Below are 21793 nucleotides of genomic sequence, written 5' to 3' on the forward strand. Positions count from 1 at the left end.
GCTGGCTCCTGGCCCTGTGACTCTGGGAATGCCTATGGAAGAAAAGCAGCTGCACAGCCTTGTGCAATCACAAGCCCTTGGCATTGCTGCACGTCACTGTGACTGTGACCTGCAGCATCAGCAAACCTCTGGTGGCAGCCCACTGCGCAGGGACTCATAACACAGCTGTTCCAAGCAGGGACAGGGCATTTCACCCCAGTGCCTGCTGCTCTTTGCTGTGATTTTTTTTGTTTGCTGAAAGCATGGTATGCAGAATAGCCACTCTATAACCACAGAGACTGGAAATGGCTGTTTGCTCACCTCATAAATACCCACACCTCTGTCCTCCAGCAGGCTGAAGCATGATGTCCAACTTTTCCTGTGGAAATCCCAGCATAACCTCCAGTTTCCAATTTCCTTAAGATCTCATCCTCTGCTTCTTAGCAATACTCAGTCACTTTCCAAAGCCAGGCAGCATGCCCTGGCCCTGGGACAGCACGAGTGCACAAAGGAATCACAAACCTAATCCACAATCATTTTTTTAATCCAATGTTTCTTTTATTTCTGTTCAGGTGAGTGGAAGTCATGGGGTTAGTACAGTATAATTTACAAATCAAACTTCTGACAGGGCACAGGGCCAAGGGGTGTCAGGCTGCAGTGATCCCAGTGGCCTTTGGCAACAGTGATGTGACAGCAGGCTCTAAAGCAGATTTGTTTCTCCTTGGAGAAGAGTTGTGCTTTGGGATCTCCCCTCCCCTACCACTGTTCCTCATCAGCCTGCTGGGTATGGCAAGGGTGAGATGGCATTGCCAGCACAGGGCTGAGCTGGCCAGCTCCCAGCCATGGGGGCATGCTGGGATTGAGGAGGGGCTCAGGTCCCTCTGGTTTTGGGAAATGAGGATCCCTCTCCAGAATGCTACACCAGCCACCTTGCAAGGCACTGCTCCAAGAGCATTTTGGCTAAAGCCTGTTGGGTTTTTAGAAGAGACTGCAGCAGATGGCTCAGGGCTGGTTATGTCTAATTTGCTAATGAGAAGGCATGATGAACAGCTGACCAACCAAACACCCATTAAACTCTCATTGAGACTGATCCAATAATTCAATAAATAACTTATCATCTTGGAAGTGAAGGCAGGAAACAAAAATGGAAGAAAGAAGGGATGGTTGGAAGAACACTGCCCCCCACATTCCCTCCTCTGATGTACACACACGCACACACATGACAAATAAAATAAGAGGTTTAAAGTTTTAGGATAGGTTTGAATTCATCTAGTAAAGGAGATGTAAAAAACAACCAGCCACATCTGCACACTTTTAAAGTATACACAGCTAAAGCTGGGTAAAGGTCAGTTGTGACCGTGCCTCTCTCCCCTGCCGCTCAAGGGTGGCACTGGTGAGCAGGGACACAAGCTTGGTGCCCCTCACTGGCACTCAGTCTGTCTTGAGCTTTTCTGCCCTTGCCTGGAAAAGGAACAGGTCCTCCCTCCCCAGGAAGGCAGCAGAGTCAGCAGTGTTTAGCAGCAGTGGGGTTCCTGAGTAGGGCACGTGAGCTACATCCTAGCAGCTGTACACCGTCCCCTTGGGACCTCTCAGTCTTGAGACAGAGCCACCCACTCTGGCACTCGAGGGAGGGGATGGCTCCCAATAAATAGGGCACCAGTTGTTTTTTTGGCTATGGCTCTAGAGCCTTGTGATGCAGGAGTATTTTCTTAACCTTTTAGTTTAGGCCAGTAAAACCCAAAGGATCCTGATTCTAATGTCAGTTTTCTCCTGAAGTTAAAAATGGAACAGAAAAGGGACAAGAATGGTGAGGCAGGGAGGGACAGGGAGGCCCAGTCCCCTCCTGGCAGAAGTCAGAGGCACGTAGAACTGTCACAGTTAGAGCGGGAGAAGGGACGGGGTGCAGTTAGTGCAAGATTTCCCTCAAATATGAAACTCCTCTGCTTGATCTCAGTTATTGACAGGAGTTACAATTGGGTAACGTATCTGAAAAGCAAATCCATCTTCTCCCCACTTTGTTAACAAGGCTTCACAGAGGGTATGGCCATGCTCCCCTACAGCCTGGGAAGGGGAGGGCTTTGGTCATTCTCATCCGCTCTGGGCTGAGGGCTGGCATCTCCCTGGGGCAGCAGCTCGGGTGCCTGGGGAGGGAGCAGGGGGAGAGGCGAGCCAAGGTCAGGGAGAGGCAAGTCGGGGTTCCCTCCCAACTGCTGATGTTCCCTGCTCTAGCTTTTCTCCTTGGATGACTTGCTCTTGGAGTCGTGCTTGTTGCCCAGCAGCTTAAGCACCTTCATGGGCTTGAATCTGCCTTTCTTCTTGCTCTCTGTCTCCGTCTCCTTGTGAAATTCTGGGGTTGCAAAGGGAGGTTGTTACTGTGGGATGTCAATAGTTGTACAGACACACTCATGACAATAAGCAAGGGTGACAGCCATGAATCAAAGCCCTCCACTGCATGCACATTTTCTCTGATAACAGAGGTGTGCAGCACAACTGAGCCTCTAACTTTACTGGCCCTACAGGAAAGTCTCCCCAGTTTACACAGAATAGATTCAATCTCTCCTGCACACAATATCACAAATGGCTCGTGCTGCCCCTTACTGGGGTCAGCAGTGAAAACATCACTCCAAAAAGCTTCCCATTTGTTTCTTACCTTTCCTTTTAATCATGGCTTCCAACATTTTATCCTCCTCCTCTTCTCTGAAATAAAGAATGGGAAAGAGGTCAGAAATTCAGCCCTGAAAACAGCTGCTGTATTGTTTAAGGCTAGAGAGCCTCCTACTTAGAAGCGATAGAGGGGCAGATCCATCAATGTCTTGTGAGCATTTGCAACCAGCAGGATAAATCCCACAGGCTGCACGTGCTGTCCTGTCTTTCCCACACAAAGCATTCAAAGAGACAAGGACTGGGAAGCCTGGGAAGGACATCAGCAGCATGGACATCTTGAGACACCCCCACAAGGCACTCATGTGGCACTGAATCAGACAGGCTGTGCTTCTCCCCTCTCCCCCAGCTCACCCCATTCCTCACTCACCTCTGCCGGTCCTCATCCAAGCAGTTCACAATGGCATTCCTCTGCTCAATGATGGTCACCAGCTCCTGCATCAGCACCTTCTCCCTCCCTCGGTCCTCATCAGTCCAGTCCTTCTCTACCCAGCCAAACCCCAGGGAAGGACAGGCAGTTACATGGCTGAAGGAGCACTGAAATTCAGGGCTTTGGGGCACAGATATCCAGCACAATCCCCTCTACCCTGCCGTGTTACAGGGGCCAGTTGGGCTAGCAGTGCTATGGGGACAGAGCATGTGGCATTCCCTGGGGACAACAAGAGCACATCCCTGCACAAGACTGGGACATATATTGAGATGGGACAGGGCCACTAGAGACAGCTGATTGCACTGGCATCCCTACAGATCTGCCTCTCTTCACCTGAAATCCACCTAGAGAGAGGAAAGATGATGCCCAGGGGGAAAATGATCCTTATGGGTCCCTTCCAACTCAATATAGTCTATGACTCTATGAAAAAGGGGCAAGCACACCCAGAGTGGTGCTTTACCTGGCTTGTTGAGGAGGCACCGCAGCTCATACTCCACGTCTGACTGCCGCTGCTCCAGGTTCTGCTGCTTGAAGCTGCAAAGGAAAGGGGAAATGTTGGGAAGCACTGCAAGGCTCCAGAGAGGTGGAACATCATCCCAACGTACAGGGTGAGCTTGGAAAGAACCATCAAGATGCTGATCTTGTTCTGTATAGCCAGGGAACCAAGGACCAGTAAGGACCAGCCCTGATTGCTCAAGGCCTTCCAGGGGTAGCTGCTGCAGAGGCTCTGGTGACACACTGTGGGTAAGGTCTCAGCACATCTGGACAGATTTGCTTGCCCCTACTCCCTCCCTTTTTAGGCAAGACCAGGTCAGGATCTCCCCTGGAAGCACCATTTCAGGAGGGCTGAGAAAGGGCTCCCCAAGGGAGTGTCAGTGCCTCTCCACATGCCTGCACACACTTACATGTAGATGAGCTCCGACTCGTGGCGCACCAGCATGTGCTTCTCATGGATGAGTTTGAACCAGTCCACAAGCAGGTTGTCCTCAGGGTTTTCTGCCAAGCAAAAGGGCAGTTCAGAGCCATTCCCAGCCCTGGTGGATCCCATCACCCTGCAACAGGCTGGGCTCTGCCTAGCCAGGGAAGAGGCACTGGGCTGGAGCCAACCTAACCTCAGCATATTTCTGAGGCCCAGAGAGACCCTATCTCTTCTCCCACCTGTTTCCATTCTAGGGACATCTCCATGTTCAGGGTAAGGTTGTGACCAATCCTGGAGGCCAGCACAGCCTCTTGTGATCTTCCAACCCCAGCATCAGCAGGGAAGAAGTCACTGTTGCTATTTCCTCGACTGGAGAGAGGGCAGCCCTAGGATCTGTCCTGTCCCACACCCACAGACAGCCCAACCCACATACCATTCTCAGCACTGCGCAGTTTTTCCTCCAAGGCCACCCCACGGTGCTCCAGCTCATCCAGCTGATGCTCAATGGCATCCATCTCTCCATAGATGTCTTCCTCAGGGATGTACTGATCTGTCTGCACCTGCCAAACCATAAATTAGACACTTTCATTACCACCAGACTCCAGTTTCCAGGGGTAATCCAGAGGTTGATCAACACTAGCAAGGGCAGAGGGACAACAGAATATTCCATCCAAGTGTGGATCTGAAATCCCCACCCCACTCTGGAGCAAAGGAAGATGCTTTCATGGAAGGTGCTTTCATGAACAAGGTGTACCCTCCTCCCCAGCCCCAGCCACCTACTGTAATCCCTGCCCACACATGCCTCAGCAGGGTGCCTGCAGACTGCTGCAGCCCTGGGGGATAGCACAGAGCCAGCTTTTCCCTCCTTGCTCCCCAGGGCCCTTTTACCTTGCGTTTGATCAGTGGGAAGCCGTGGCCTGGCGCAGGAGGACGCACAGGCTTGGAGCCCTTGGAAGGTTTCTTTGCTGAGGGGGAGGCAGCAGGCGATGGCTTCCGATTGAAGGGGTTCTCTTTGCAGGAAGACTGGAGAGGGCAGACAAAAGCAGATACATGAGCATCCAGGGAAGGGAAGGGATCCCAAGAGGTGGGAATGAGCAGACAGGGCAGTGCTAGCATTTGTCCTGCCCCACAGCCTCCTAAAGGAGGAACACAGCACTCATCTCCACAAGCACCTACTCAAAAAAATAGCTGTGCTCCTGTTTGACATCAGTTTCCCAGCTTCTCTCTCACAAGCATGCTGAAATATTTTCCTTCCTATTTGCTCAGACTACATGACATTCTGCCTCCTCTCTAACACATGGGATAGGCAGAGTACAAGCAGAGCCACCATTTAACACAGATTTGAAGCTTGCTTTCAGGGAGTGACACATCAAGCAAAGGGGCAAGCCCGGCCCCACAGATCCCCTGTGACCGAGTGATGGATGGAGAAGAAAAGCCTTGTGATCTGGATGGGGAGAAGGTCATCATCTCACCTTCAGCTGTGGTTTGGGTGAGGAAGATGTCTTGGGGCTCCCAGCACCCCCATCTGAAGCCAAGAGGATGGGTGTAGGGCAAGCCCCAGCTGGAGGCTTGGGGGGCAGCCGGCTGGGGCTGGTCTTTAGGCTGCCAGTGGAGATGCTCCTGCTGCTGTGCAGGGTGCTGGGCTGCATCTCCCCACTGAGGCTGGCCAGCTCGCTGGAGGAGGAGAAGGGGGAGTTGGTGGAGAGGCTGGCTGGGACAGCAGGGCTTTCCCCAGAGGAGACGCTGGCCAGCGGTGCCTCAGTGCTGGAACTCTTGGCAGCTGCTGGCAAGTGCACAGTGGGCTCGGAGGAGCTTTTGGGCACTGAGGCCTCTTCGGTGTCTCCCAGCACCTTGGCTGAACTCTCAGAGTCGATGCTCTCGAGGCTGAGGGCTGGAGAGGGGGTGGAGGATGATGGCTCAGAGTGTGACAGCCTGGAGATGGGGTGGTGGGCTGCAAAGCAAAGGGAGAGCTCAGGGAGGAATGAAGGGACAGCCAGGACACAAGGGGAGGGTGGCATACACTGGACACAAGGGTCAGCGTAAAATATTGCCTGCAGATGCTGTGCTCCACTGGGTAGAGAGGACATGGCTAATGCAAACTAATGCAACCATCACTGCATAAAGGCCTGGCCTGCCAGGGTGATGCAGAGGCACCTGGGAAGGGGGAACCTCCAAGGGGAGGCACAGGGGATGCAGAGGAGGGATAAAGGAGCGGGAGGAAGCTCACCTAGCGGGGAAGCATTGGGGGCTCGTGGAGCTGGCCGCTTCTTTGCCTTTGGACTGCTGGTAGGAGTGATGCCATACCAGGGGTGGAGAGGTTTGGCAGCTGTCTCGCTCTGCTCCTGCTCAGGTGTGCTCTTTTTGGTGTCAGCACTTTCCACTTCCTCCTCATCCTCTTCCTCAAAGGGGTTGTAGGGTTTGGGCTCTGTGGTATCAGACCTGCTCTCCTCACTCCTGGCTTTCCCCACCTCCTCCCCATCCTCCTCCTCTGAAGTCCTACTTGGAGTGTCATGGCTGTTGCCTGGGGGAGGAGGGGGAGCTGGCTTCTTCTTGGGCTCTGCTTGCACTAAGGCCATCCACGGCGGGTCCTTGGCTCTTGCAGTAGCTCCACCACTGGTAGAAGAGAAAGAGAAATCTAGATGGCAGAGACAAGGTGGGGTGGCAAGGCACTGGAGAGAGACTTTGTCCTTGGGGGAAAGGAAAAATGGAGCAGGATGTCTCCCATGCAGAAGCAGTTTTCTCACCCAAGGACGTCCCTAGGCTTCCCCAGACACAGTGTCTCACTCTCTGTGGGCAAACCCACAGGCCTTAGGGAAACACAGCCTGCCCGACTTGCCTGCTGGGCCCAGTGTTTTGGTTTCTGAATATTACAGCCTCCATCTGCTAAGCAGTGGTAAAGGCTGAGCTTTATGAGCATAGCTGGTCTTCCCACCTTTCCCAGGTCAAACCCTCCACAAAGCAGAAAATGTCCCCTTCTCAGCACCCACAAGCAGGGTTGTTTCAGAAGGCATTTGGCAATCTGCCTGTGCCACAGAAACACCTTTCTAAGCTCTCAAACTCTTTACAATAAGAGAAGAATGCCTGGGAGGTAAGGATGAACACTGTTGGCCTGGCCATGCTGGGCTAGCTCCTATTGGAAAAGGAACCTGGTCAAAGCCTACATGCTCCTAAGAGCAGGAGCTGATGGAGGTGAGAGAGAAGAGCACAGCTGTGCTGTCCCCACAGCCCCACCTTGCTATGGAGCTCTCAGGTGACCTGCAAGCAGAGGGACTTACCGATCAGAGGAGCAGGGTCTCCCTCGAGGTTTTGGGACAGGGGGGCTGGTTTCAGGTACCCGACCTAGAAAGACATAGAGTCAGACTGTCACAACAACAAAAGGACATGAAGACAGAGGTTAAACCAACAGGATGCACCTTAGATACCTTCCCACAGGACGGTGGCTATTCCCAGAAGACCCCATGGCATTTCTCCCACAGTTGATGTAGCCAGCTAACCCCAAACATCCCCTTTCCCTTTTTCTCCCCACTTCTCCCTGGGAGCTGTACCTGGAGACATGCCCCTCTGTTCCCACACCTGCAAACTCCTCTAGCTCTACCAACTTCCCTCCACTCTGGCTTGCTGCCTTTGGAGAACTCTGGAGAAGTACAAGGAAAATCAGTTCTGCTCTCCTTGCTATGGGGATGGCTGGCAATTGTTGACAATCAAAGACCTGGTGTCTGAGCCCAAGATTTACTGGGAGGCAGAAGAGTGTCAGGCTGCAGAGAAGGAAGGGAACTCAGCCAACCTGCAGTCAAGCACCTCAGCCACTGAGATGTGGAGGGTAACCCCTGGCACCACCCTGCCCTCTTACCATTCACCATGCCAGGCCCACACTCGCTGCCCTCGCCCTGCAGAGTGGACCTGGGCCGGGGGACAGGGTGGGAGGCTGGAGGGGACAGGGCAGACGCATCGGTGGCCTTCCTTGGGGCTGGGGTGGGACGTGAGTCTCTGAGCCGTCCGTCCAGCGAGCTGGCTTTGTCCTGGGTGAGCCCTGCAGGCTTGCTGGGGATTGGAGGCCTGGGGGGAGTTTGGGAGACAGGTGCCCCACTGCCAGCATGAGCAGGGGCTGTCAGTGTCTCTGCTTTACTGGCTGTGCTGTCCTTCTCTGCTGGGCCAGCAAGGCACTCTGCAGGCATAGAGGTCTCTGCCACACTCTCCTGGGAGTCAGCATCATCCTTCCCCACCTCTGCTCCTGCCTGGAGGGCACTCTCTGCCATGCTGTCAGCCCCAGTCTCAGTTCTTAGCTCTGGTGACTGTCGGTCCAGGCTGGGTCTCCTCTCTGCCTTCCCACTCACGGCCAATTTACCACGATGCTGCGTGCAGACAAAAGTCCCTGCCTCCGACCCAGGCTTGTATGACCCTGGGAGCAGCGTGCTGGAGCATTCCTTACACCTGCCAAGGAGAAGAGAGAGCACCATGAGATGGGGGATGCCATCCTGCCCTTCACAGAAGGAAACACACCTTGAAGACCCTTGTAGGGACACAGAGTTAGTTCTTACCCTGCTATTAAATCCTAGAGTGCCCTTGGGGAAGTAATTCGGAAAATAAGTAGAGAAATGTAACCAGGCCACTGTAGGAACCCATGGCAAGTTCACAACTCAAATACTGCACACATTTGGGCTCTTCCTTCATCTCAGAAAGGATTAACAGATGTGGAAGGGTGACAGTTGGTATTGGGATATGGTGTGGTTTCCACACTTGGAACGGGGAGAGGGATCAACCATTCACAGACATGAAACAGTGAATATCAACTGGAATTAGGGAGCAACTGGTTCAGAACTGGCACAGGGAGGCTACGGGCTGCCTTGCAGGGTAGCCTGGCACATTAAAGAGCCATCAGCCACATTTGTTTGTAAAACAACTGCTCCTCAATGCTGATTATTAAATAAAATTACATCAATTTCTACTTGGGAAATTCCTGCATTGGAGGCTTCCAGAGTATTCAGGAGAAGGAACACACAAGCCTGGCCTGGTCTCATGCTCAGCCTCAGTAATGCTGACCATGGCATCCAGCTGGGCCACAGCATTTGCCTGGAAGGACAAGAGCCTTAGGCAGCAGGGCCATTCTTACACTCTGCCTTGCCTGTTGAAATTGGGCTGATAGCTTCCCTGTCCTTTGCTGTCTGCCACATCTCCCTGGATCATCCACTCTTCCCCCACTGAGCCTCTGAATGCTTCCTAATGAATCCCTCCAGGCACAAGCGTGATACAAAGCACTGGCAACCAAGTGAGTCCTTCTCCACCTGGGAAGGGAGGTGGAGAGCATACATGAAAGACAGCCAAAGGCAAGGGGCTGATCAAGCACTCCCATGAAAATCAAGCTTGTTCCTTCTTGTCTGAATGCCTGGTGCTTGCAGCAGCTGGCTGCCCTACGCTGCCAGCAGATAATTTTGGCATGGAATTCTGCTCTGGGCATCCAGTTGACAGGGATTTCCTTTAAAATGGAGAGCAGAAGTGTGAGGACATAGGGACTCTAGAGAGAACGGGTAGGATGAAATGAGGAGGTGGAAAGCTCAGACAAGGGGAGAAAGTGGGTTTGCTTTGGGTTTATCTCCATCAGCCCACAGGAACCACTGCCACAGGACATTTCTGACCAAATACTGTCCATGAATCAGCACAGGAAGAAAAAAAACAAAACAAAACAAAACAGAAAATAGACAAGAAAACAATCAGGAGGCAAAATATTTGGGATTAAATTACAGGGATCTCCCTGCTCAGTCTGAAGGGCTATGAGCTGTGCCATGGCAGACATGGCACCTCTCCTCTTCCTGGCCCATAAGGACAGTGCAGGTTGCACCTGCACCCCAAGACTCCTGCTTTTGTCCCAGCTGCAGATGGGAAGCCTGATTGATCTCAGCTCAGCTGCCCTCCTGTGACACTGTTTCTACAGCACATTGCCAACTGGCTTAGGCAGGTGAATGAGGCCTCCCACATCTACCCAGTGGCTCCATGTTTCTGATCAGATGCCAACCCTTGTCCTGTGGCCCATGGGAGAGATCTCATTTCTTCATCATCACAGCAGGGAAAGCAAAGTGAAATTATTTCACAGGTGCTGCAGGTAAGAACCTGTACTCAGGGAGTAACCAGAGAGCTGCTCACTGCTCAGTTTGTTAAGAGTCTGCAGCTCTCCACATGCTCCCTGGGAGCTTAGCACCACCCAGGCAGCATGGAAGCCTGTATATCCAGTTGAGGATGTGGAGTGTAGGTGGAAGGAGGTCTGTAGGATGATGTCATGGCTCAGACCTCAATTGAAGGGGATGGGGGGTGGTCCTGAGTAGGCAGGTGGCAAAGAGGTAGAGCATCCTTTTTTATGGAGGTGGGAGAAGCTCAAGAGGCTGGGATTCCAAGTAAATGAAGTGGGAGAGCACAAGTCAGCAAGGGAGGCAGGGAGCAGGATAGGAATGGAGCACAGGGACACAAGGAGCCAGTCAGAGCATTGAGACATGGGGCTGGCAGGCAAATGGAACATCTTCACTCTCATTTCAAGCACTGTTGTTCGTGTTCCATGCTGCCCAGGGATGCAGACACTCGAAGATGGGGTGCAGCAGGCCCCGTGTGCCGAGGCGAGGCTGCCCCGGCAGGCCTGGCCACGACCTACCTGAAGCACTGGCGGTGGTAGAGCTTGCCCTCGGCCAGGTAGCGCTGCACCAGGTGGACGTGCTGCTGGCAGGCTGCGCAGGTGCTGCTGGGTGCGCTGCGCTGGGGCCGCTGCTCCGAGGGGCCTTCCTCCTGGGACACAGCACAGGGGCTCAGCGCGGGGCCACGGCCTGCTCCCCACAGCAGCTGCTCTCTGGGCACGGCCCGTGCCTCAGGGGCTGACCTCAGGGGCTGACAATGCACACAACAGCTGCCCTCAAGCTGCCTCTTCCCAAATTAGAAGGGGCCACTTCCAAAGGTGCCTTAGCCCTATCTACAGCTGAAGGGCTGTGGAAGGGACTAATCTACACCCCATGCAACAGGGTCCTGCGAAACAATGAAAAAGGTCCCATCCCAGACAACTGCTAAAAACTGAAAAAAAAGGCATCTTTTCTGCCCTTCTAGTCCCACATTCCTGCTCTTTCCTCATCTACAGGGTTATCCCCACATAGGAAGGACACCCAGCACCAATCTGCCCAACCTCTTGCCTGCTATGGACAAACTAGTGTCCACAGACTCTGAGAAAAATCAGTCAGAGTCGGATCCCACAAGGAAACAAAATCCCAAACACTCCTCCCAAAATACACAGGCGGGCCCCTACATGGCTCTGTGACAGGCTTTTCCCCATCTCCTCACCCACAGCACAGGGGGTACCAGTGCCTCAGGCTGTGTTGGAAACTTTACCAAGAAATCAGGTACCTGTGGTGCTGAAGGACTCTCAGCTGCAGCCACAGGGGTCTTGTGGGACAGCAGAGGAGGAGAGGAGGCAGCAGTTGGTCGCTTCATAGGCGGAGGGACGCTGGCTGCAGGCAAGAGGGAAGGAGGATCAGGCGTGGAGAGCAGTGGTGACTCACACCACCCATGTGCGGGAAGGGGAGGGGAAAAAAAATAAAATCATCCAGCCTTGTGACATAGGATGAGACCTGCCTCTCCCAAAACTTCAGTGCTTATTTTAGGTGGAAGAGACAAACACAGTCTAATAATGGGTCAGCTGTGAGGCTGCCAGAGATCCTGGCCTGCTGTGGATCCCCTTCTGTGGCCCAGGGATGCCAGCCTCTCACTGTGATTTTATTTACTCATCACGTGCTACTTGGCTTCCTTGTAATTGACTCCCTAAGCAACGCTCAAAGCCCAGAGCAGCTGGGGCAGCTGCTGATGTATTGTGGTGACCCACTGGGCCCCAGGGCTTCCAGGCTGTCAGCAGGTCTGTGAAGCATCTCTTGCTGTCGGGACTGGAGCTCACACACCAGCCCCCAGCAGGATTCCTTGTCTGGGAGACCAGCATCCCTGGAGAAGCATATACAAGTGGAAGAGATTTACCTGATGTTGTGGCTACAGACTGAAACAGGGGAGACCTGGAGCTGGGATGCCTGGGAAGAGCTGTCTCAAAGCACTCAGCTCAGGGTGCAGTTGTAGGGACAGATGAGCTGATTTGAAACATTCCAGCCTGGCTCCACTCCCTCTGTCCTCCAGTCACTTTACATGTACCCATGTCATAAAGATTAGCTGTGGGAGATGGGCTCCTACTTAGCTTTCTCCTATTTTAGTAGGTTAGAGCAGATCACAAAGAGTTTTGATGAGCACCAGGGGTGGTGGCCCAACCCAAGTTGGCAGGAATGCAGTGCAGAGGGAGGAGAAAGGCGTTGCTTTTTCCACAGCCTGAGCTATTACATCACCCCACACCTCCTGTGAAACCTCACCCCAGTGCACTCTCTCTTCCAAGCCCTCCTCAGGGGCACCAGCAAGATGCAGGAGAGACAGGTACTACCTGCTCCTCTCCCCTTCCCCACAAACACAGCTCCCTGTTGCCACAGGAAGGAGAAGCACAGGGCTGTGCTGAGTACAGGGGCAAACTGGAAGCCTGAGGGGTGGGAGGACACTCACCTTGGCTGGGGGTGTTGAAATGGTTGTAGTACTGAGACACATAAGTCATGACGCTGAGGCAGTCAGGGACCTTCATGGAGACCATGTCATTGGGATCCAGCAGGGCTGGGATGCCCAGCTCCCGCTCTGCCAGCTCAAAGGCCTGCAGGAACAACAGAGGCACTAAGGGAAGAAAACTGATGCTTCATGAAAAGTAAGAGAAATATCAAATTGGAAGGGCCCCAGGGAAGGTTAAATACTGAACCTATGGCATCCCTTATGGACAGAGGCTTCCAGATGTGCTACTTGACTAAAAAAAGAAGCAACAGAAGCAAGGTTCCCTTCAAGTTTTCACTGAAAAAAACCCAGTGTTTTTTCAGCTCAACCAGCAGTGCCCTCATGCAAGAACCTGGCAGAGTCTTGGCTGGCACCACAAAGGGCCAAGGGCTGGCAGGTACTTGCAGTGACACAGCTCTACTGAGCAGTGTCCCCAGCCACCCCAAATGCTCACCCCACAGAAACACTGACTGCCCATCCTTTCATGCTCTGGGGTGCCCCACCTTTCCCTCCCACGATCAGCAGAGTCATCCCAGCTCAACATCCAGTACCCTGCCGTGCACAAGCCAGTACTTCCAGTACTTTGTCTGAGCAAGCAGAAACAAGGACACTGTGATAAGAAGCACCCATCTCCTCCAACTGCACACACTGCTACAAAAGGAAGGAATGGAAGAGAAAAAAAGCTGTTGGAGAGTTTCCCACTTGTCAGTGTGTGTGGATTACTGTCTCTACACTGGCCATCCCTCTGCTGAGCCAAGGGCAGCGTACCCACAGTGATCTCCTAGGGACTGGGGTGCAAGACTATGGCAGGGACTGAAGAAAAATAAGTCAGGAAGAGATGAGAGTGGTTTGGGCACTGAATGGTGAGGTACCAGGTGCACAGGTAAAGGTACTGGGTGTAGGTAAAGACTGAAGGTGCCTAGTCTCTGGGGCATGAGGTGCTGTGCAGGGTGTGAGTTATAAAGGAAAGTAATGGAGAAACAAAAGAAAATAGATATTTGCAGTAACTAGGGGCATAAAAGTGCCCCTAGGACATCCTGCTTTGCTCAGCCTGGTTTTAAGTCAGTTGTCCAGACTGAGTCTTACTGCACACAAGGCTGCAAGGAGCAAGGAGAGAAGAGAGACCCCACCTGAGAGGTCTCTAATAGGACAAGATACTCATTGTATGGGTCTTGAATGGAAAAAGCTGCTAATGACTGAAAGGGGCCAACTGGTGTTGGAAAGGACGTGCCAGGACACAGATGGACAGCCCTAATCCTGTAAATCCCAAATCACAGAATTACAGAATGGCCGGGGTTGAAAGAGACCTCAGACATCATCCAGTCCAAACCCCTGCTAAAGAAGGTGACACAACATCACATCCAGCTGGGGTTTAAAGATCCCCAGAGCAAGAGACTCCACTTCCTCTCTGGACAGCCTAGTCCAGTGCTCTGTCACCCTCACAGTAAAAAATGTTTTTCCTCAAATTCAGCTGAGAAATTCCCGTAATTCAGTTTGTACCCATTACCCCTTCTGCTGTTGCTGGGCACCACTGAAGAGTCTGGCCTCATCCTCGACATCCACCCTTGAGATATTTGTATGTAGCATAACTCATCTTGGGCAGGTGATGGGCCATGCCTTTCCACAGACTATCAGATGGAGCAACTAGGTCTTTCTGTCATTTAAAAAAGGCAGGGCTATTGCTGCTCTGTCCTACCACTAGCCCCTGGGGCTGGGCACCTCCCCATTCCACAGTGCCTGCTCCTGCTATGGGCTCCAGCTGTCCCAAGCAGGAAGGGAACATTGCAGACCAGGGTCCAGCATGACCTTTCTCTCTGCTGATGCCTGAAGTAAAACTAGCTTCCTGCTTCCACTGCCTGCAAATCTGGAACAACTGAACTCAAGATGTTGCACCATTTAAATCTTCACCTGAGATGTTGTCTTGGCAACCATTAGGATAAACAGGCTGGAAGCTGATGTTTCAGATTCCCTTGTTTCCAGAGAAGCTCCTGCCTATTACTTACAAACACAGATTTTTCTTATACCCTCAGCACTGTCACAAATTCCTCCCACACTACATGACCTCCATCAAGTCATTCTCACATAATTTCTTCCTTCTGTGTACTGCAGAACAGGAACTTACCAAGCGATTATTCTCATAGACATCATCCTTGGAGAGAGAATCAAAGTCTCTGAAATGAGAAAGCACAAAATAGCCACATGAAGTGCAGAGGAAAAGTGGACCTATGCCATCACACATAGATTCCAAGGACAGTCAACCTTACAACAACTCAACACCTAAGATCCTAGATAAACAAAACCTTGGCAAAGCAGATTTCAGGTTGTAACGGGACAAGGAAACCAAAGGGAAATTGCAATTAAAAAAAGAAAGTGAGTCCCAAATGGGTGGTGACCAGGAAACTAAAATGTCATTCTTGTCTCTCGTTACCCACTTCTGCCCTTGAGATTAAAGGCTGCAGAAACACCAGGGCCATGTCTCAATTAGCACCACACACTGCTGCACCAAACACTGCATGACATGACCCCAAACTTGCTTTTCCAAGGCCACTGACACAACAGTGGTGGATGGGGACACAGATCACCCACCTCAAGAGAAAGAAAGGACAGATACAGGTGGCTTTATGAGGATCCTTACAAAAACCTCCCTGCACCACCTTAAGGAATCTGGGGTGACACAGAAGATCTTCAACTGCACTTCTGTCATTTCTTTTCCCCAAACATTCACAGTGCACAACAAACAGTCCTCAGCTGCAGCCCTTGGAGCTGAATGCAAGGTGTTCAGGGCACACAGAGGAATCCCAGAAGTCTCCAGCCCAGGGGATCCATTTGTTCAAACCCATTTCACTTGTTCCCCTGGAGCCCTTTGGGGGTTCAGCATGGCCACAGGGACTGATTAGCTGCCTTCACCAGGGAGGCAGAGGGACAGAAAGTTAAAGCAGTCTGCAGGCTTTCAAAAGAGGGGGAGAAATGCAGGAAGGAGTTAGTTATGCCTTTTGCATGTGCGTGTGGGTACAATGTGTGAAAACAGCAACACGCTGCACTGCTTACAGCTCCTGCCTGCCAAGGACCTCAGCTTTGTTACAAAAAACTCCTCATGCAGCAGCCTGGTGTGCCTGCTAGCTGGATTCACAGGAGGATGCACTCCAGAGAGGTCTAGGGTCAAGCAAAGCCACCCCAATGGACCACAGAGACCAAAGCTTGGGAGACCGACACAGAAGGACAATTCAGACTAGAGGAGGGAATGCATTCCCCCTCCTGAAGGTGCTGTCCAGGATCCAGGTGAGGTGGCACCACACACCTGCAGAGAGGGGCTGCATGAACCTCCTTTCTCCATCCCCCTCTGGATTTTACTGCCTTTTCCTGGAACACAACCTGTCCTGGTGCCCCACAGCAGGGCAGCCAGCCCCTTCTCAAAGCCCCTCATGCAGCTTTCCCAAAGCTGCAGAGGAAGTCTGTGATGAGCTCAGGAAGGTTTTCCCGGCTGCCTACACCACCAGAAAATTACACTTCCTCCCTTCAAAAGCAAGAGGCTGCTGGTGCCGTTTCCTCACAGACAAACGAAGCTGCAGCCACTCACTGCTGCAGGAGCAAATGCAGCAGAGACACAGAAAGGTGGGATGGATGTCCAGCTCTGGTACCTTCCTGAAAGCTCATGCAAATACATGTACACAGCTCTGGCTGCTCAAAATACAACTTTTTCTTCTCTATATGCTGATCAGCAAAAGTTTCAGCTGCAGCCTATGCTTTAATGTCAAAACCACTGCCATTTTTGTAATTATAACTAGTCTCCACTGGGAGATGTTTTTTCCCTAAGTTTTTGTTTTGTTTTTGCCAAGAGAAGTCCTTTAACCTTGCAGTATTTTTTTTTCCTTTTAAAGAAAATGCCAACTTGGAACAGAGGAGAAGCAATGACAACAAAGTTATATATCAACTGCCCTCTAAACGTTCATGACCTCCATTTTGAACGCCTTCACTTTCAGGATATGGGAGTGGTGTAGCTGGAAGCTCGAAGACTCCTTGGTGGGCTGGGCTGGGAGAATATTTTCTGACAGACAAAACATCGTGTCCATTCCACTCTGCCCCAGCAAACCAAAGCTGTTTTAGTTTTAGTATACCAAGGCAACTCCATTAGGAAAAGCAGATGCCAGCAGAGAGGATGTGAAGCTCAAGAGGTATCAAGGGGTTACCAAGCAGCAAGGGAATAGAAGATTCTTTTCCATTACTGTAGGATTGCAGACTCAACTTTATCTGAGACATTGAAGTCCATCAGTACATGGCCTCAGGGATCAGTTTATTCCGTTCCTCTCCACTGCATTTTCCAGCTCCCTCTCTGAGAAGCCAAGCAGGACCACACTGCCCTGTGTTGCTCCTGACATGAGCACTCCCATATGCCATTTGGTCATGTGGCATCCCTGGGGCTCCAGGCAAGCTCCCAGCACCAATGTGCAAGGAGCACGGCCTCTCAGGAATGGGGAAAAGTCACTCCAGACACACCCCTTTCCCCTCTATAAACTGACTCCTATGCAGAGAGCCCAGAACTTGCCATCTTGCAGCTCTGTGACATGTGGCTGCATGTCACATTATTTCCTTGCCCTGATCTCAGCACTCTTTCATCCAGCTCTGCTCAGGCTCCTCTCCTGCCAACATACCCATCCAGGGGACTGGATGTAGGAACAGGCAAGACTCTGGCTATCCCAGCTGAACAACTGCCTTGACACAGCAAATCCCAGTGTTGTACCATATCCTGGAGTAATATTTCTATGCAAATAACATCCCAAGCACTTACCTAATTAGATACATGCAGAGCCACTAAGCACTCCAGGGTTTAGGGCAGCTGCCAGGGAGAACAGCGGATCCAGGGAAGGGGGGAGGGTGTGCTGTACAGCTAAAACCAGAGCAAATTCCTGGATTCCTCAAATATAAATCATGAGCACTTTAAGGCTGTGCCACATAATAAGCCATTCAGCTTTCCAGGTCTTGTCAGGGAAATGCAGGCAGTACATGGGAAGGAACAAACAAGATTTGTGATCCTGCCTGTAACCAAAGCCACGGCTCTAGGGACACAAAACAGCGTTTCTAAAACAACTCTCATCTCCTGTTATCCTCAAGCCTCCATCTCTCCCAACACTCCAAAGGCATGTGCCATACTCCTTTATTCTTCTAACCCCTGAATGCCAAGATCCTTCCCTGCATGGCAGGGAGGCTGTACAGCTTGAGATGCTGAAAGATGCTCTTTGCTTCATTAATCTGTAGCAAATGCCTTGTAAGCACTAATTTCATGCTTCAGATTTCTAGAGCACTGAGCAAACAAACTCATTAAACCTCACAGTTCACCGTCAAGTTGGTCTGGCTGTTGACAACTTAACTGAAAAGGGAAGAGAAGAGATTAAATGTCTCATCTCTAGATCACACAGCCAGCAGCACAGTCAGAGGCTAAATCCAAGTTTCCCATTTTCCTGACTGAGACAGCGAGGTAACAAAGCCAAGTGAAGTGCCTACAACAATGGAGTCAGGGATTTTTATCTGCATGGTTCAACACACAGGTCCTGGAGGTGTGCACCTTGTTCTTGGTGGTCACTTCAAGACACCTTTATTCAGTAGACACTGAGGAATTCCAGTCTACTTCTTTCAAAAAGCCCATATCTATAGTGTTTTCAAGAGCTCTGCAGGAGCTGCTCCAAAGCTCTCCAGGGCAGCACCAATTTGCCTTATTCCACAATAATTGTGTTCAAACCAGGAGTCATGCAGAAAACTGTCCTCAGTCTCACTTACCCATGGGGTCCTTCATGGCAGCCCCTTCCTCATGTGCTCCCTCCCAGCACAGCAGCACAACAAGGGTGCACCCAGGCAAGGTCAGAAAACTGGGATAGGCGGACAGCCACCACAGCAGCATTGCCCAAGGGATCAGGGTGGCAGAGAAGTGGTGTCACACAGGTGGAGAAGAGCTTCAGCTCAGCTCTCTGATGGATGTGCCCATTGCTCCTCTCAGCAATCCCAGGGGAAGGCAGCAGGAAGCAGGGAAGCAGAGGAACTGGCAGTTCTGTGGAGCTTAGAGGAACCCCAGCCTTGGGGAGCAGCACAGCTGTCTGTGTGGGCCAGGAGAGCCCCGCACAAAGAAACACCACACAGGTCAGAAAGGCACTGCAGATCCCTGCCAAGTCCCATTACTGCACTGACTGAAAGCACTTTAGAAGAAAAGAAGGGCAACCACTTTTCCTCTGCCGTCAGGAGATTTACTGCCTCTGATCCAATCTTCCCACTTCCAAATTGGGACAGGCTGAAGAAGCTGGAATCAGATGAAATGATGCTGCTCTCCTGACGGTCTGAAAATCTTTCTACAACATGCCATGTCCTTGTAAGGCCCTGGGCCTTGTCTCTACACTGCAGCTTGTGCAGAGGACCTGTGAAGCATGTAGTTAGGACATCTTCCAGGAGCAGATTTAAGCCCACTGACAACTTAAGAGCACCAGCCTCTGCCTTAATAGGATGGCAAATATGGTTAATGGGAAACCATCAGGTGGTTTTAGTGGTGCTTATCATAAGCTTTTACTGAACCTCTGCTTTTCAGTTCCCAGCTGCTGTGCCATTTACAAAAAAATATATTAATTGCACATGTTCTTGTCCTTAATACGCCTCTTCCTACCCAACAGCCTTGTCACTGGGACTATTCTCAGAGGCTCCATTGTAGCTAGTCAGAGTGAGCCATACCATCCAAGAGCTGCAGGACACAAGACCACACAGCTCCTTCAAGACCCAGAGACTGATGCAAAGACACCGTTATGTCTTGGCTCTCAGTCATTCCAGAACACCATGCTGAGGGTTTTGGGGCAACCACCTGAAACACAGCAGGCAGCAGTTCAGTTTCCAGCCTACCTGCTCAGCCTTAGCTCGTAAGGACACCAGCCTGTTCAACTCTCTCATGGACACCACAGCTCCACAGTGGAGTCACAGCCAACCCTCTGCCTGACAGAGGTTGCTGTCATGGCAAAAGGCCTTCCTGAGGCCAGCTGAGGAAAGAGAACTTGGCCAGTATGGGCAGCCTCAGAGGAAGAACCACCAACCCCAGAGCAGAACGTGACGGGACACACCACCCCAGCCGGCTTTAGGGCAGGCCAAGGAGCACGTGCACGCCGCAGGCACAGCGAGCTGGGGCGATGCCTACCTGCCCTGCAAGGGCTCCAGGGATCAGAGCAGATGGGCGCTGCATTCCCAGCACCGCCGGGGCACAGGGTTACAGCGCAGGTCGGGGCAGATTCCTGCCAGCAGCCCAGCCAGTTTCTCCAGCCTGACGCTGCACCCCCAAGCAATCCCAAACTCACTGTCTGCCTCCTGAAAATCACATTCCACCCCACAGATACCTAAGCTGCGGGAGGCTAGAGAGGCTCAACACCCCTGCTGGCTTTTGCTGCCTCCTGCTTTCACTGTGGCATCCAGAGAAAACAAGCTAGAAGCAAATGCAAGCAGCAACCTGGTCCAGGCCTCTACAGATTTAAGAGTGGCTGCCTGTGGGAATGTCCCTGTGCAGGACAGGCCTCTGGCCCTCCTGACGTGTGAAAGCTCACCTCTTGCTGAGGCAAAACACCCCCACACCCAGATACCAACACCACATCTCTTCTCCAGTAGGCACCGCTCCCATTAGGGCACATGGACCTAGTCCACCTCCGTGCTCTCACCACCCTTATATTGCACGACTTCTGCTAACCCTGACCTTGACAGGTCTGCAGGACCAGGTCAGAAGGTCATTTGCTGAAACCCAGAGTGATAGAATAGTTTGGCTTGCAAGGGACCTGAATGATCATCTGATTCCAACCCTGCTGCCATGGGAAGGGAAACCTTCCTCTGGACCAAGATGCTCAGAGCTCCATACAATCTGGCTTTGAGCACTGCCTGGGAATATGGAATTCTTCATTCCCAGTACCCAACTATTTCTCGACAGCATCTTCTTCAGCGCATCCCCTACTAGCACATCAGCGCAACAGAGACACATCCGCTCTCTGAGCCCCTCACGTCCTCGCTCAGGGAGCTTCCCTGCCAGCCAGCCTGGAGCTGCTTCCCACGGCTCCTCCATCCCCCCAAACCCCTGTGAGTCCCCCGTGATCGCTGCTGAGCACAGGCGGCCCAACCTCTCCAGAAAGGGGGGTCCCGGGGGTCCCGCGCCCCAAACCTCCGCGCCCCCCGCTCCTCCTGCCAGCAGCGCCCGCGGGCGGCAGCCGTGGCCCCGCGGCGCCCCGTCCGAGCGGCGGCGAGGCGCGGCCTGCACTCACAGGAGGTCGGGCCGGTGGCGGTGCAGGATGGCGCAGAAGGCCAGTCCATCGCGGAACGAGGTGCTGAGGTCGCGGATCTCCACGCCGCGGTAGCCCTCGCACTGCCGGCGGCACCAGGCTTGCAGGGCGCCCCGCGGACCCGACATCGGGGCGGCCGCTCCCAGCGCCGCCGCCGCCGCCAGCCCGGGTCGGGCGGGGCCTCCCGGGGCGGGCCTCCCGGGGCGGGGCCCGGGCACGCCGCGGAAGCTCCCGCGGCCCCGGGCCCGGCGCTTCCCGGGGAGCAGGGCGGCCTGCGGGGGAAAGCTCCCTCTGCCACCTCGGGGAAAGAGCTGGGCCTGAACACAAATTCAACTAGATTAAAAACCCCTCGGCAGCCTGATTTCTGAAACCCTCTCAGGCTTGGACAGAGGCTGCTCCAGGCAGAAGCAGCTCTCAGCAGTCCTAGGGGCACAAGCAGTGGAGTACATCTGAGACGTAGGTGGCTCCCAGGGTAGGCTCAGGGCCAAGGAGAGCTTTGAAGATCAAGACACTTGGAGTCACAGGCAGCGCTTCACAGGAAGCCCAGGAAGACGTGGAGGAAGAGTGCGATACAATCTCAGGAACAACATCGAGGCGATGGATTGTCACGAGAGCTGGTGTGCACGCTCGGGGCGATGGCTTGGCAAGGGGGGGAAGCACACTATTAAAAGCTACTTTATTGGGCTTAGCCTTCTTTTCACCTCCAACAGCTACCTCTGTGGAAGACCAAACCATCACACTGATGTTGAGCTCATTGCTGCCAGTTCCAAATCTTTAAGAGTCCAATCTCTGCAATTATTTTGTATGGGCTCTACACTCCTTCCTTCACTCAGATTTCATCAGTAGTACCGACCCTCTTTCTTCTACTCCACTGTTCATTCTATCATTCTATGGTCCCAGAACTGTAACAAGTGAAAAATAAATTCT

General features: G+C 52.5%; 1 protein-coding gene across 1 annotated transcript; it reads right to left on the bottom strand.

The window, feature by feature from the left end:
* Window positions 1-188: 188 nt before the first annotated feature.
* On the bottom strand, window positions 189-21028 carry MICALL1 (MICAL like 1). The gene is made up of 16 exons (XM_059473016.1): window positions 20849-21028; window positions 14707-14755; window positions 12549-12690; window positions 11364-11467; window positions 10627-10757; window positions 7840-8420; window positions 7265-7328; window positions 6217-6602; window positions 5462-5940; window positions 4878-5012; window positions 4423-4549; window positions 3976-4066; window positions 3531-3604; window positions 3011-3125; window positions 2630-2676; window positions 189-2326 (listed from the first exon to the last, which is right to left on the bottom strand). The coding sequence occupies exons 1-16, from the start codon at window positions 20992-20994 to the stop codon at window positions 2205-2207; spliced, it is 2793 nt and encodes a 930-aa protein (XP_059328999.1). The 5' UTR covers window positions 20995-21028; the 3' UTR covers window positions 189-2204.
* Window positions 21029-21793: the final 765 nt, after the last annotated feature.

Source organism: Ammospiza nelsoni, chromosome 5 (assembly GCF_027579445.1).
Source record: "Ammospiza nelsoni isolate bAmmNel1 chromosome 5, bAmmNel1.pri, whole genome shotgun sequence".
NCBI lineage: Eukaryota > Metazoa > Chordata > Aves > Passeriformes > Passerellidae > Ammospiza > Ammospiza nelsoni.

Excerpts from the sequence above, each read along its gene's own strand:
- MICALL1 (XM_059473016.1), bottom strand. The coding sequence starts at position 20,994 with ATGTCGGGTCCGCGGGGCGCCCTGCAAGCCTGGTGCCGCCGGCAGTGC. Across the intron at positions 14,756-20,848 it reads CGCCACCGGCCCGACCTCCT|AGACTTTGATTCTCTCTCCA; the intron begins GTGAGTGCAGGC and ends TTCTCATTTCAG. Across the intron at positions 8,421-10,626 it reads TACCACCGCCAGTGCTTCAG|GTGTAAGGAATGCTCCAGCA; the intron begins GTAGGTCGTGGC and ends TCTCCTTGGCAG.